This window comes from Melanotaenia boesemani, chromosome 9, assembly GCF_017639745.1.
Source record: "Melanotaenia boesemani isolate fMelBoe1 chromosome 9, fMelBoe1.pri, whole genome shotgun sequence".
In the NCBI taxonomy this organism is placed as follows: Eukaryota; Metazoa; Chordata; class Actinopteri; order Atheriniformes; family Melanotaeniidae; genus Melanotaenia; species Melanotaenia boesemani.
The window spans coordinates 5,631,785-5,648,305 of NC_055690.1; the positions used below are offsets into that span (position 1 = coordinate 5,631,785).

At 39.1% G+C, this 16,521-nt stretch overlaps 1 protein-coding gene across 2 annotated transcripts in view; it reads left to right on the plus strand.

Moving 5' to 3' along the window:
• The first annotated feature begins 10,262 nt into the window (after positions 1-10,262).
• The window catches only part of igsf11 (immunoglobulin superfamily member 11), a 121,831-nt gene continuing 115,572 nt past the window's right edge, over positions 10,263-16,521 (plus strand). For both annotated transcript variants that reach the window (XM_041995720.1, XM_041995721.1), the window contains exon 1: positions 10,263-10,814. In XM_041995720.1, the coding sequence (XP_041851654.1) occupies positions 10,754-10,814 (61 nt within the window). In that variant the 5' untranslated portion in view covers positions 10,263-10,753. The remainder of the gene's footprint in view (positions 10,815-16,521) is intronic.

Genomic DNA, 16,521 nt, shown 5'->3' on the forward strand with positions numbered 1-16,521 from the left:
TAATATTTCAAGCAAGATCAGTTTTTATTTTCTCTAAAACTTTTAAATTAAGAAAGAGGGACGAGTCCCTGAAGGTTTGTTTGCTAATTCCTTTAATTGCCCCCTTTTAAAAAGTAATTTCTTTTTGTGCATTGTCCTGCTACACAAACCTGAGCATGATCGCTTCACATGTACCTTTGAGATGTTTTTTTCATGCATTTCTGAAGCCTTTTTTCTTTCAAACATACCCTTTGCCTTTAAAGTTTCCTTCGAACTTTCCTAAACTTCTTCAGACTTGTTCATTTGCATATTTCTGGAGCCTGATTTTGTGGTGGTGATGAAAGAAAAAATAAAACAAAACAAAAAAACAAACAAAACGCCAAAAAAGTTTTTATTAATAATAATAATAATAAACTTTATTCATAACGCACTTTACATTTTAGAACAAATCTGTTAAAATAAGAAGTAAAAATGAACCGTTTAAATCAACAGAAACATAAAAACACACAATTTCATAAACTAATACACTAAATTATATAAAAGCCTTTATTAATAAAAAAGTTTCCAGGTGTTTTTTTTTTTCAAAAATCCAGTGTCTGTGGCATCCTCAGGTGTTCATAGCCATGGAGCAGCAGCCTGAAAGGACCTGTCCCCCATTGCGCTGAGTCTGGTCCAGGGTGGGCAAAGGCGGTTTGAGTCAGTAGACCGGAGGCAAATGGTAGAGTGTGGAGAAGTAGCCAGGGGTGTGTCCATGCAGACACTGGAAGGTGAGCAGGCAGATCTTAAACTCTATCCTCTGCTGGACAGGGAGCCAATGCAGGGACTGCAAAACGGGGGTGATGTGGTCGTATTTGCACCTCCCAGTCAGGATGTGGGCAGCACAGTTCTGGATGTGCTGAAGCTTCTGCAGGCTCCTGCCCAGGATCCTGACGAGGAAGGCTTTACAGTAATCCATCCTGGAGGAGACGAAGGCGTGGACCAGCCTTTGTCTCCCTTTCCCTCAGTGCTGAGGGAAAGGGAGGGGTTTTGGAAATATTTTTTTAGAAGATATTGAAGTTGATGGTCTAATGAAAGGGTGGGGTCAAGGATTTTCACAGAAATAGGGAGAGGGATGGAGTGATTGGAAAATGAAATGGTTGTGATGGAAGAGGATTGGACCTGATGTGGGGTGCCAATGAGGATGGCCTCAATTTTTGTGCTGTTAAGCTGTAGAAAATTTTTTGTCATCCACACCTTTATCGCCTCCAGGCAGGAGGAGAGAGCGGATAAGGTGGCTGTCAGTGAGGTGGGGTCAGTTTGCAGGTAGAGCTGACTATCATCTGCATTTTTCCAATCAAGTCCTCTTTTTTGGTGCAGATGAATCTGCACAGTAGGACAGGTAATGCTACTCCACCACTGCTGGCTTCCAGAGGATTCTGCCAGTTAATGGCCATTTCTGCATGACATTCAGAAAATATAGTATCATTCAGACGTTTGGACACACTTTCCACTTAAATGTAAGGGGTAAGTGTGTCTTACAGGCTTACACTGAAGATAGAAACGGGTGACGTCTTACTGCTTGTTGATTAATTTATTTATGTATTTTCCAACACTCAACCTTTCTAAAGGATGAACGTAAGAAGCCACAAAGTATCACATAAAGGTTAAGTTATTTAAGAACCCAGATAGGGGTGTTGACCTGATGCTCACATCCTATTTTCTCCATTTAAAAATATCCAAACAAAAAGCAGTTATTATTTGCAAAGTTGACATATGTATGTCACATCTTTAATTAAAATCTTTAATTTTTTTTCATCTTTTTTCTCACTAAGTTCTTTTTCTTTGATATTTTTTAAAACATCCTGCTAAAAGCTGAAAGTACTATTGCATATAAAATTTATGTAATGCAAAAAATGTAGAAAAATTTCAATATTTGCAGCTTTCACATGGCACTACAAGCAACCAGCAAGGGGTTTCATTGACTGACCGATGAGCTGAGAGCAGGCTAGACAGTACAGTCCGCCAACACTTTCAACTTGGAGGAACACATCATTTTAGCTGTGTCTGACTTTCCCATACTTATTATACTTCACACAAAGATTATAGAGATATAAATAAAAAGGCAGCTGCATGGCACCAGGGTGAATTTGTCCGAACGTACATCCTGGATTTATCTGGATCAGCCTTGAGGTCCATCATCAGATGATGATATTCACCATGCTGTTTTCTTGTTTGTAAAACAGGACGAACCCAGGTTTGTCTTTTCTTTTATACAATAGAGTCAACAGCAAGATTTCTGTCAATTCATTCAAAATCTTCTGACTCTTCATCCCTTATGCCTCATCTGTCACGGACTGCTTTGAAAATGTCAAAATTCTGGGTGCAGAACTGACCTGCCTGCAATCCAGACCTTTCACCAACAGAAAACATTTTGTGTATCACAAAATGAGGGTCCACTGAAGGTCCCCGACTGTTGAGCATCTAGAATACTACTGAGACACTACCGTTGCAGGACTCATCACAGGAGGACATGAGACGGCGTACAGGGAGGAGGTGGACAGCCTGTCAACATGGTGCCCCACAAACAACCAACAAGACAAAGAAGCTGGTTACTGATTTAAGAAGGAAGAAACCAGACATTTAGCACATCTTCATGAATGAGGTTGAGGTGGAGAAGGTCTCTGATTTCAGGTTCTTGGGCACGTACATTGAGGAGGACCTGTCCTGGAAAACTAACACCACAGCGCTGCTGAAAACAGCCCAACAGCAGCTCTATTTTCTCAGGATCCTCAGGAGGAACAATCTGACGGAAAAACTATTGGTGTCCTTCTACTGCTGCACCATGAGGCAGTGTTGGGCCATGACATTTTACTTTGGTTGGCCAGCTGCTTGGCAGCAGAGAGGAAGGCACTGCAAAGAGTCATTAACACTGCCTAAAAACTGCCGAACAACTGATCAGTTGTTCACTTCCATCTCTCGAGGAACACACGCTGCCTCAGGAGAGCCCACAGTATCCTCAGAGACGCCTCCAACCCTGGTTTCCATCTTTTTGAACTGTTGCCCTCAGGGAGGTATTTTAGGGTCACAAAAACAAAAATGAACAGACTGAGAAAGAGCTTCTATCCCAGAGCCGTCACATCCTTGAGCTCTGCTTTCATAAAGCACTGCATCATTTCTTGCTGTCTGTCAAATTTTAAAAGCATTTTATGTTATCATTATTTTATTAGTAGTTTATGTTTTTATTGTGTTGTTCACTGTGACCTGTTTTTTTTTATTTATTTATCTTAACACGAGAGTTGCTACCTCAGTTTCACTGTACCCTGTGCAATGACAATAAAGTGGATTCTAATTCTGTTCTGATTTTTCTGATTATCTAAAGGTTCTCCTCAATTCCCAGATATTTCCAGACTGTTGTTTAAAGAAGATGGGATGCTATAATGCCAAACATCACCCTGTTCCAATTTTTTTTTTAGATGTGCTGATGCCATAAAATGAAAAACGAGCTAATATGGTCAATGAAATGAAATGTTTTTCACGTTCTATTGAGAGTACAAAATGGGCAACAGTATGAGATTTACAAAACATTTAATTGGTTTTGTTTACATTTTACACAGTGTCCCAACTTTTTGGGATTTGGGATTGTTCTTAATTATAAAGGTTTGTCATGAAGAAAGAAAAACAAGAGACACAAAAGTGAAATATGCTGTTATCTCAGGCTGCTCCCTCTCAAATTAATGACAGTAACCAGCATCTTTAGACAGCTGCCCATTCCATCTGGACTGGATAAAGTCAACTCACCCAACTGTAAAATACATAAAAGGGCAAAGTTAAATGCTCTTATGCCAGCAAGGATCCAACGACTCAAAAAACACATGATGCAGCACTAAAACAAAGGCTCGCTCGTTTACCTAACATAAATATTTAAGTTATGGTGAACTTCAGAACTGACAGTGGAGGAGACTTACAACATTTAGCATTGAGGATCTTTTGAATCTTTTATGGAGTTGCAGGGAGCCCCCCCCCCCCCCCCCCCCCCCCCAAAAAAAAGAAAAGAAAAATGGAGCAGTTTCAAATCAATAATAAATCAAGAATGCATCTTTCGGGCTGCTGAAGAAGCCCAATTTAACCTGTCCATCATCCAAAAACTTGCTTTTTATTTTAATCTGTAAAGGAGTATTGAATGCAGAAATTGTCAAACTAGTCACAGGAACATTTCTCCAAAAGAACTGATCTGGCCTGAAGAAGTATTCATGCAAAGAGTCAATAAATGAGTCCAGCCAGAATTGCATGGACAGAAGATTTCTATTTCTTATAAATTACATGAAAGAAATCTCCTTGTTTTGGCTCAAAAAAGCAAAATTAATTAAGAACTATTTTGATTATCTATAAATAAATAAGTGGTTAAGTAATTTTCCAGCAAGGACCCACCCCTCTCATCTCATCACAGTCCAGCCAGGTCACCCTCCCTCTCCACATCCTCCCCACCCCTCCTGGATTTTACTACCCAGATGAAGGAGCTGGTCACTATTGCGACCAAACTGACCATATGCCCCAGTTCCATCTTTTCACTGATAACCCAAAGGACAGAGGGACCAAAGAATTATTGTTCTGTTCTTGATAACTTTGGTCTAGCTGTGAAAGAAAAAAACACACAACAGAAGACACTGTCTGGATCTAGTCATCTCTAAAGTCATCACTAGCTTCCATTACAGTTTTTCGCAAAATAAAAGCAATATTTCTGAAATTTTGACAAAGTGCAGTTGCGGTTTGCAGGTGTTTCCATTGAATGGTGATTAGTACAACAGTCATTATTCTCATAAAATCTCATCTCGTGAGACTCCACTTTGAGGAGGATGGAGATTTCTAATTCTTTGTAAAACTGAATTTTGCTGTTGTTTGCTATCATGGATGGCAGTTGTGTTTTTCTTTAATTATTTGTAAAAAGTTTCCATCTCCTCCTGCATCTACTCATACGTCATGTATAGGGAGGTGTAAATGCATAAAAAGTGTTTCCATTACACTTTTGCCATATACTTCTATATCAACATGTCTGAAAAAGCACATCAGAGCGTAAAAACTTTTTAGCAATATTTGAGTTTTTTTTTTTTTAAATTAGGTGTTTCCGTTACCAGTTTTTTTTTATGTGATATTTAGGTTTTGTGCAATTCTAGGGGTAATGGAAACGCACCTACTGCGTCCAGTCAGAGACATGACACACTTTTCTCCAATCAGTCCTAAAAACCTGGATGAGATCATAGGCCATCTGAAAACCACCACTTGATGTCTTGCCAACCTGCCAACAGGGATTTTTTAAAGAATGTTTCAGGATGCATAGCCTTAGATATCTTACACACTGTCAACATGTCTCTGCTTCAGGCTGTCATCAAGCCACTACTGAAAAAGTAAAACTTAGACTCGTCATCCATAAACAGCTAAAGGTCAATATCAAACCTCCCCATTTTTAGTAAGATTATAGAAAAAGCTGTCTTTCAACAGCTACACAACTTCCTGACATTAAATAACTGTTCCTGACACTAAAAAACTGTATCAGTCAAGTTTTTGGCCACAGCGCAGCACTGAGACTGCTCAACTTAAGGTCTTTAATTACATCTGCTTGAGCACAGACAGCGGGAACATTTCAGTCCTCATACTAATAGATCTCAGTGCTGCATTTGACATAGTCGACCATAACATCTTACTAGACTGGCTGAAAAATTAGGTAGGACTTTCTGGCACTGCAATTAATTGGTCTGAGTCATATTTAAAAAACAGGGACTACTTTGTGTCTATAGGTAACTATAAATCTGGGCGAACCAAAATAACCTGTGGGGTTCCTCAAGGCTCCATCCTGGGGCCACTGCTGTTCAACATCTACATGCTGCCACTCGCTCAAATTATGAAAAACAACAAAATATGTTATATCTATGTTGATAACACAAATTTATATAACCATCTCACCAAGAGACTATAGTCCAATCCAAACACTAATCCACTGCATCTATCAAATTAAAGATTGTGCCAGAACTTCCTTCAGTTAAATGAAGACACATACTGAAATAATAGCTTTTGGAGCCAAGGAAAAAAGACTGAAAGTCAGCACTCTGCGTCAAACTGCTAAGTTCAAAACCAACAATCAGGCCAGAAATCTGGGAGTGACCCTGGACTCAGACCTGAATTTTAGCACTTATATTAAGACAGTTGTGAAGTTAGCCTCGTATCTTTAGTAGACTGGACTACTGTAATGCTGTCCTCACAGGTTTCCCCAAAAGGTCCATTAAACAGCTGCACTTAGTCTGAAAAGCTGCTGCTTGAGTCCTCACCAAGACCAAGACCAAGAGTTATACAGTATGAGTGGGTCATATAACTACAGTCCTCTGATCTTTGCACTGGCTTCCTGTCTGTCAAAGAACTGACTTCAAAATCCTGCTGTTAGTTTACAAAAGCACTGAATGGTTTAGAACCAAAACATTCAGGATCTTCTGGTTTGTTATGAATCAGCCCAATCCCTCGGGTCATCAGGATCAAATCTACTTTCTGTTCCCAGAGTCAGAATTAAACATGGAGAGGCAGCGTTCAGCTTTTATACTCCTCACATGTGGAACAAACTCCTGAAAAACTGCTGAAACTCTCAGCAGTTTTAAATCAGGGTTAAAAATGTTTTTATTTGCTGCCTTTTATTAAAACAACTGTTCATTCCTTACATGGTAACTTTTATTTCTTGCATTTTAATCTATTTTTTCTGTTTTTATTTAAATTTTTTTTTTAGTTTGTAATGCACTTTTTATTGCTTCCTGCATCCTGTTGTAATGCTTTAAATGATTTATGTAAAGCACTTTGAATTGTCGTGTACATGACATGTGCCATTCAAATAAATTTGCCTTGCCTTTCAGGCATCAATGCTAAATATCTGGTTCAAGCTATGCTAATCTATTGACTCATCTCCTTCAAGTTCTCACACACATCGTGGCGTGATTGTGTGAAGTTGTAGTGTATGATCTACGACTAATACACCATGGGATTTAAAAGCGCAAGCAGTGATTCTCGAATCATACACAGTGAATCTAAATATTTTAACATCCTTAAGTCATAATACATTACACTATACATAAAACATACAGCTAACAAGGGAGATGATATGAAAGATATTTGTCAGATGCACATTTTAAACGCAAGCCAGCTTGGCTGACATTATGTCACACTTCCTCTGATTTCACAAAGGTTTAATGATTTGTAAAAAGACATGCTGGCGGGGGATGTAGCCAACTTGTTTGGTTTGTGTCTGAATGGGAAAAGGCAGCTAAGAGAGGGACTCATCAGTGGCCACATTTACATATCAGTTTGAGTTAAAGGGAAATTAAAACTGTCCTCTGTCCTGTCAAAAATCGATCCTCTTTAATATATTTAAAATTACCTTGTAAACACCTAATTCCAAATGAAAACTATCATTCTGAATAAAACTTAAATCTGAATTACATGGCTGGTTTATTCTGATTTTAATTAAACAATTCCTGGATCATATATACATTCATTCTGCTGTAAATTAATTCTGGTCATTTTGCACAGGCTAGTTCCCTCATCTTGTCTCAGTGACGTACATATGGTAGTCTTCCTTCTCCTCCTCAGCTGACCAAACTGAAGTAGTATGCTAGTGTTGAGCTGACAATCCAAAAGAATAATTAAAATCTAAGTGAAAATGAGTCGCAATATGTGGTCTTCCATGTTCCAGATAACAACAACAACAACATCAACAACAACAACAAACAAACAAACAAAACTATACTTTGCATAGGGGATATCTGTAAACATGTTTGACTATAATAATAAAGCTGGATGCCATTTTGATGACGCAAAGATAAAAGTGTAAATGCACATGACAGACAACATCCTTATGTTTATAGGTGATGAGTGTCAAAAAGACCAGGAAATGCCAATAATGAGGAGAAATATCATCCATTTGGGAGAAGTGAAGAAAATGTACTCTCAGATATTTCTGGTATCCATGTAAATAAACTTTCAGCATGATCTAATTAAGAAAAAAAGCATATACATCTATAGTTCAGTGGTAGTCTTGATATTTTTTCTACGTTTTTAAGTTTTTGTGCTGTATCCTGGATTTGGTTTGCCTTTCCTGGAAATGACAGTGCAACATGTTTTATTCATACGTCTTTATTTGCCATTCTTTTCCCAATCAGACATATTTAATGCAAATTCTCTTTTACATTTCTCTTGGGGTGATTGAATCCACCTTGTCAAATGTTGTGTTTTAACATGATCCAGCCCATGTTTTTAAATGCCTCTGATGCAACTTGCATGAATATCAGAGACGTTACTCAACAATTTAAAAAAAAGGAACTAAAGATCTGTGTAAGATTTAAAGAGTAAGGCATAAACAGTGTTGTGAAGGCCTCAGGGGATGCTTAAGAAGCTCCTCCTTGCACCTTATTCATCTCCAGTGGCAGCTAAATATCTGAATTCCCATCTTTCCACCTTTTTTCTTTTTCCTTTCTTCCTTTTTTTTTTGTTTAGGAATAAAATAAGTGAATAAAAATCAGAAACAACAACAACAAAACTTCAGTCATAAACTTTCTCTTTTGATGTTTGGGAAATGTGAAACTGCTAAGACTAGATGTTCTGTCAAGTTAAGGAGATATAAGCAGTTCTTTTGTGCTGAGGTGAGCCAAGTGTCTTCAGTGGATCAGAGTGATTAGAGGCCTGGATGTAGTCTAATGCTTAACTGAATATTTGAATCACTTCTTTTGGTCTTTTTACATGTTGTCCCACCTAATGCTGTCATACTGACTGTTTTTTAAAGTCACACTTACATCACATCATTGTATTGCAACAATTCACCCATCGAATCTTTAAGAAGGAACATCACGTTTTTTCCTAGTGATGTGACTCAAGCCAGTGAAGAACTCAGAATAGTAGGAATTATTGAACGCAGCATCTGTCGCAGTGGCGCTGCATTGATATATATTCCATTATAAATTAGGAAAGTGATGAATGAAGGGTCTGATATAGCAACAGTGGTCAAAGAGGCTGCTGAATTTAGTTATTATGGTAGAAAAAGAAAAGGTTTCACAGCAGAAACACATTGTGATTGATATATTTATTATCTTAATTTATACCTAACATAAATCAAAGGTGCCATGAGGCTATGCTGTATGGGCACTATAAATAGTATACTGGCATCATGAATACATCTGTTATCAATGTGACGATATAGTTCAATTCAATTCAATTCAATTCTATTCTATTCTATTCTATTCTATTCTGTCGGTCGTTCTGTAGACGCGCCGCAGGAGGGCATGAACGTTTCTCTCGTCTAGCGTCAGCGGTCTCCCGGCAACAACCGAGCTCGAGCTCATCTCAATCAGCCGCAGCTGAGCGCAGTAAAGCTGCACACATTTATGCTACAGAAGCCTGGAGGAGGGCGGTGAACTGTTTATAAAAATAAAATCCCGTCGAGTTCTTGCCTGCCCAGACGCACCAGCGGTCTAAAGAAATGTTCAGTCAGCTTACTGCTAGGATTTCCCTTTTTTTCATATATTAAAAAAGTCAAGTATTTTAGAAACAAAACATTTCACATGTGAAATGTAAAAACGTTTATTGATGGAACAGAGGATGCTTTTACATGCCTTATTTACACTCTATAACTTAAAGAGCACTGCTGATCAGTGCAGAGAGGACAAAGGTGACGTTAAAACAAATGATCAGAACAAAAGAAGGAAAAAAAGGAGAAAAAAATTAGGCCCACCTTCAATAAAAAATTACTCTTTTTTTTTCTGTCACCTTTTTTAAACCAGTGAAAATGTACTTAAGTAAATGGGTTCAATTGTTTGAAAAGTCCTTCAGTCTACATTGCTGACTAGCCACGAACACAAAATCAGTCACACAAACTATAGGCTAAATATCCACAAAAGGCTATGTTTTTATCCTTGAGGCAAATCACCAGACAGAAATTCTGAGATGACCAGTTCAATCATAAACCATCTGGCAAATCTTGCTCTTGCTTTTCACGCGGTCTGAGTCTGACTGACTGAAGACTACTTAAAAATAATTAACCACAAACATTTGTAAATAACTGTTGGGAAATGTTGAAAAATCATAAAAGTGGAGGGTCCCACTCATGCGTTTTCTTTGGGTCCCGAAATGACTAAATCCGCCTTTGCTGTTTTGGTCAATCCTCGTTTATTTATTTTTCTCGAATTAGTATTTCATTTTGAAAAACCTTCATCCGGAAATGGCAGTGTCTCCCGTGCTACTTTCATCCCTGACCTGCTCTCGGTTCCGTTCAGCAGCGGCGGAGCAGACGAGAAACCATGGAGCGCAACAAGACGCGTTGGAGAGACTCATCGAGCGGACGAGAAAAGTGTCAGCTTCATCTCTGTTTGTAAGACCCTTTTTGGAGACGGCGGGTTGATTTGGGAAAAACCAGCAGATATACTCTTGACTTTTTCAAAAGCGTGCGTAAACTAACCGGAGAGTTGCTGGAAGGAAAATAGTATTGGAATCACCGACAACCACCGGGAGGGGAATATCGTCCGAAGTGAGGACAGGAGTTTTATGGAAAGACATGCTATTTGCTGGTCCACTTTTCCTCTTCCATTTGGACAGTTTAGACAGTTTTGGGAAAATGTCGCAGGTGTGCGCTTCGTAAAACCCTACATTTCTCATGTGTCCCGTTTCATAACAAGGAAGATTTACTTTTCTTTAAGGAATCTGTGAACAGAGCTGACGTTTACACAAAGAAAGAGCACAGGACCTAAATCCAGCCACCGGGCACTTAGGAACCATGGTGAAGTTTCAGAACTCAGATCTATGGATAGCCTGGATGGTTATTTTCTGCATGGAGGGTAAGTTGCTTGACACTTTAAAACTGTACATCTCAAACAACACGCAAAATGCGCATCTTGCTGTTCTTCAGATCATAATAAGAAACATGGGGCATAGTAACATTTGAAATGACTTACAGATTCTTTATAACGAGGACAAATAGTATCTGCTTCAGCTCAGCGAAAACAGATGCACCTGGAATTAAATTGAGCCAGTTCAAGCTCTCCAAGAGCGCTGTGTCACAGCCCGTTTGATCTAGCCTTTCCTAATACAGTATGTTTGGATCATGCGGACAAATCCCCTGCAGTACAACCCAAAGCGCCAATTTTCAATGACTTTTTACTATTTTTCCCCTCCTTTACTAGTCGCCATGTCGCCTTTCTCCAAAGCACTTTAAGGTTGTGCACATCTTATCCTCAATGCCCTCCGCTGCCGCGTCTGACTCCAACACTAGATCTGGGAAAATAGTTGTTTTTGTTTTTCTTTTTTCTTTAAAGCTCACCCTCTTTGACACACATTAAAAACGTGGTATAGTAGCTATAGGAGGAGTGTCCATGTTTTGAAATAGAAACACAGCAAACGTTGGAGGGCTGCTCTGGTAATCCGTCCGATTAACGAGAAGTAGGCTATGGTGAGCAGCAGCGCAGCACAGCGCGGCAACCCCAAAGGAAAAAAAAAAAAAAAAAAAAAAAATCACTGCGTATTCCTCCATTTCTCCAGCGGGAATTGCACTACGTGCCCGTATAAATAGCGCGTTTTTCCTGACCTTAACTTACTTCTTAGTTCAATGCAGTTACTGCTGCAGTTTTCCAAGTTATATTCTAATTAAAAGCGCATGTAAATGAACAAGGTCATGCTTTGTGTTGGCTGTTGGTTATTGCAGGAAATTACATCAACTTTAGCTCAAATAAAACATTATTTGGAATATTATTGAAGAAGATGTAATTCATAAAAAGAAACACAAACGAGCCAATTTTCTATTTATTTATAGGTTGAATGTATTTTATGTGGATTAAGAGCCTTAAACTTTTCTTTTCCATAATGTATGTGCTTTAAAAAAAGTGGGAGCATGAGAAGAAAAATTCTTGAATGAAGACCAAGATCCCTGGGAGTCTCATGTCAAGGCTTAAAAAAACAAACAAAACAAAAACAAAACAAAAACAATAACAACAACAACAAAAATCTCTTCAAGCATGCACAAACACTCTGGCCTTTTACTGTATATCAATTTGAGACAAAACAATCATGTAAGAGTGAATTCAGTCCGGGCAGGTGGTTCACTCTGCCCCACACTTATTTAGAAGTACCTCTGCAGTTGGTGGATGAATCATGCCTTGGCAGCTTTACTCAGAGTTACATGCGCGCGTACACATTTCATTTTGATTTGATTTCTGTGATCAGCTTTGTCCAGATTTTAGTATTTATTTTCTAAATAAAAACAGTGGACTGTAGAGAAATTTCCCCAAAGAGATCAGTATCCACATGTCTCTCCTCTTCTAAAGACTGACTTCACTGAGCGAAGCCCTCATGACTTAGATGACTGGTGTGAATTCAGCTGCTCTACCAATGAGGCAACTTGTTCCTGAAGACGCTGCACAGGCAGGACAGCGCTCCTTCCCTCCTCTCTGTCTCAGTGTGGAGCTGCCAGTGTTTCTATAAATAAATTCAGATGCAGCAAAGCCAGTATTGATTGTGGTTGCTTGTTTTGGCAGCACGTACCCGACCTCAACCTTTTTCCTGTCAGACATCGTCACTACAAAGATCTGATCAGTTTAGATCAATGGAAGCTGCAACTGGACTGTTTTGGGTTATTACACAATAAGACTGGAAAGAATGCTTTTAAAGTATTCTAGTCTGGTTGTCTGATCATGATTGTTGGTGGTTTAATCCTTTGTTTATTTATCAATGAGAAATGAGAAGAAGTGGAACTCTGAGACAACTTGGACAGGAGTCAATCTCAGCCAAGTTCATGTCAGGACTGATACTCAGCATTAGATAGAGGACGTTTCATGTCCTTTTCAGCGATCAGCGCTCCCTTAGCTTCACATAAATATTGTATCCTCACCTCTTGCGTTAGTTTCATTGGAGGAAAGTTTTGTTGCTCAGATCTGCAGCAGTCAAAGTATCAAAGGAAAGTTTCTAAAAGTTAGAAGAATAAAGAGCAGAGGAAGAATGCTAATAAACAGATTGGTTCAGCTGCTGTCACAACAAACGTCCCTGGTGATACCAACACAGAGCTGCTCTGTTTGTGACACCCAGATTTATACGATCCACCCAGAACAACCCTGGAGGGTGCTGCAGGGACTGATTCAGAGGTTCAGTCGATTCAGCAAATTAGATCCAAGCGGGAGCTGTTGGCTCTGAACTTTTCAACTGCTTTTCTTTGTTTTGATTTAGTGCATTCACATCCTATAGAACTGTTCATGTTTGCATTCACAGGAACGTTCAGATTAGCCTCCAGACTTAAATCCAACTGTCCACATGTTAGGAATGAAGACTCCAGTGAGAACAAGGAGCATAGAAAAAGAAAAGACAAGGCAGAGCGTTTCTGTAGCTCATTGACATTCAGGGCATTCGTGTCTGCATCAAAGCGGAACTTAGACCAAATCTCCTCTCCACTCTCACTGTAAGCTTGTTAACCTTTGAGCCTCTGCTTAAAGGCCCAGCATGAAATTACATAGCAGGCTTGGATTGTTTTGTTGTTTACAGTCTTGTTCTGTTTACGATTAAATTTCTCAGACAGTGGATCTCTGAAATATCATTACTGGACTCTTTTTCTTTTTTTACTATAGCATTTTTGTATTTATGGCCAGGATACATTAAAAGATCCAGATAAAATATGTGTTAATAAGGTAAAAAAATACCTTGAACCATACTAAGCAGACTTTATTTAAAAAACACTACGGTACATTACAGAATAGGGAAAAATGTCCAAAAATCAATAGATATATCTTGATCCCTAGAATGTTAAAATACAAAAACTGCATGTGAAACTACTACTTCCAAAGGAATGAACAGGGTAAGTAGCAGCCATTATTCAAATACACTCGATCGAGTGATTATCATCAATGTAAGTGCCTCTATAAAAATAGAAGTTTTGGTAGTTTGCTCGTCTGGAGCAGATAGATGTGTGTCAACACAATGCCAAGGAGGTAAGACATTAGCAATGATGGCTGAGAAGCAATCACTGCTGCTCATGAATCTCAGAAGGGGTTTGAAGCCTTTTCCAAACAATGTGGAGTCCATCATTTTACAGTGAGAAAGATTATTCACATATGGACATTTTCTAACCTTCCCAGCTGTGGATGTCCTAACATGCTCACCCCAAAGTCAGGCCGCAACTGCTAAAAACCCCAAAAGTGCATCACAGACTCTACAGGCCCCACTTAGCATGATAAATATTAAAGTTCACGATGGCACAGTTAGGAAAAGACTGACCAAGTATGGCTTGTTTGGAAGGATTATCAGGAGAATACATTTTCTCTCTGAAAAAACATTATAGCACATTTTAGATTTATAACATTGCATCTACATTAACTGTAAGATTTCTGGAAAAATGCTCTAATGACAGACAAGACTAAACTGGGGCTGTTTGTTCATATTAAACATTGGTATGTTTTGCAAAAACCTCTGAAACTGTCAAGCACGGTGGTGGAGGGCTGATGATTTGGGCTTGTTTTGCAAATGCAAAATGTTTAAGTGTCAAATGTGAGGCCATCTGAGTATATTGGGTCATGGAACAGGACGATGATTGCAAGTGTCCCATCAAATCTACTACAGAATGACTTGTAAAGAAAAAGAATCAACGTTTTGCAGCAAGCCAAAGTCCAGACCTATCTCGGCGTGATTAAAAAGCTGTGACAGGACCTTAGAAGAGCTGTGAATATTTGAATGCTGCAGCCCTCAATCAACTGAAGCAACTTTATAAAACAGTGGAAATCAAAAAGGCTGATGATGCCATGCAGAAAATGATTATTTCAAGATATTACTGGCAGAGGTTGGCTCCACATGCTACTGAATCATGTGGTGTACACAGCGTTTTTGTTATTACCAGTTTTTTAAATGTCCTGATACAGAAAGCAGTGTTAGATTATTGAATTCTTCTTCACATGACTTTTACTTAATACATCACCCCTTCCTTCATTCCTAATGCTTAATATGAAAAAAGGAAAAAAAAAAAAATCTCTACCCTGTATGATTTTACGCCCACTGCTAAAAAGGAGCAGCTGGAACAAGAGTGTTGGACAGATGGAACTTTCCACCTCGATTATTTTCCCCACTAAAAATAGACTCTCAAAAAATTAAAGGACCTCTGGGACTGCTCGCAAAGTGCATGTGGATGTTTGCGTGTGCGCGTGTGTTTGAGCGACAGAGTTGCAGAGAACTTCAGACGACGGGGTCCCTCGGATGATGGCAGCAGCAGCCGCCGTCCCGGGAGTGTAAATGAATAAATGATGGGCAGATATTTGGAGGAGAGAGGGAGAGAGAGAGAGAGAGAAATCGCAGCATTTGCTGAGTCCCCTGGTCTCTTAAGCACACATCGAACTCAGCCCCAAAGAGTTCACGGGCTGCTCTGCTGCACGGCATTTGGCCAAGCATCTGGGGCAAACATCTGATGTGGTCAGCTCATGAAGGTTTGGGGCTTTGAGGTTTTTGGGGTCGGTTGTACCTTTAATCAGAGTAGAAAATGAGTTAGTTATGAGCATGTAGGGGGCAGGCTGATGCAGCACTGTTGTCAGATGTGTTTTTTAGCTGCATTTGGATTGAATGAAGAGACAGGGTGCTGCCACTTACCCAAACGGGAACTCATCTGGAGGCAGTAGACTAAGATTTGTTTCTGAAATTGTGGCAAAAACCTTCCTCCCTACTGCATATTCAATCATTTCAGATAAGAATCAGACAAGAAGAAGTTCACTCAAGTAACTTTTATTATATGATATGTAGGAAATTAAAGACACTTGATAAAAGCTGCAAGGAAAATAGGTGGTGGTGTGCTATGAGCAGAGTTATCTCAAGTTTGTTCGAGCCACATAATCATCGCTTTAAGCAGCAGGATAATTTCCTATGTGGATTAAGTGTGATAATAGCACTATTGTGAGAGCTGATCAGTTAACAATCAGTAAAAGGCATCTCCACGGTAAGGATGGAAGTTAAATCAGTCAGGAAACTGTGCTTTTTTTCCTGTGGTTAAAGGCAAGGAAAAGATGATGCCAATCGAAAACAAAAGTCTGTATTTAAACATACATAATACTGTTTTTGTGTGTAACGTACTGTGACAGGTTGTATATTTTAAATTAGAGTAATTTTTAGCTTGATTTTCCTTTATGAGTGTGCATGTGTATGTGCGTAGTGAGCTCTGGGTTTATACATATTTAAAGTAGATGGCTTCCTCACGTCATGGTGCCCTGAAGATCCTACCCTTGAAATGAGCAGTTTTGCTTTGCTGGCTCCAGAGGCTTGACAGGGGCCTTTGCCGTCAGCACTTGTGTATCATATCATTGAATCAGGAGATGCTTGCTTCATGCAGAAACAACAGTAACTTTGTTTTAAACAAGTACCAGATGGCACACTGAACCATTGCTATTAGAAAATCACTCCTTTTTAATAGTTAGCTGGTCAGTGATTGTTCCAGAAGCTCTGCATGAATACAAAAAAGTGTGAAAAAAGTCTCTAATCCAATAAATCTGTGGAATGTCATGTATTTGAGTTAGTACACTGAATTGCAGC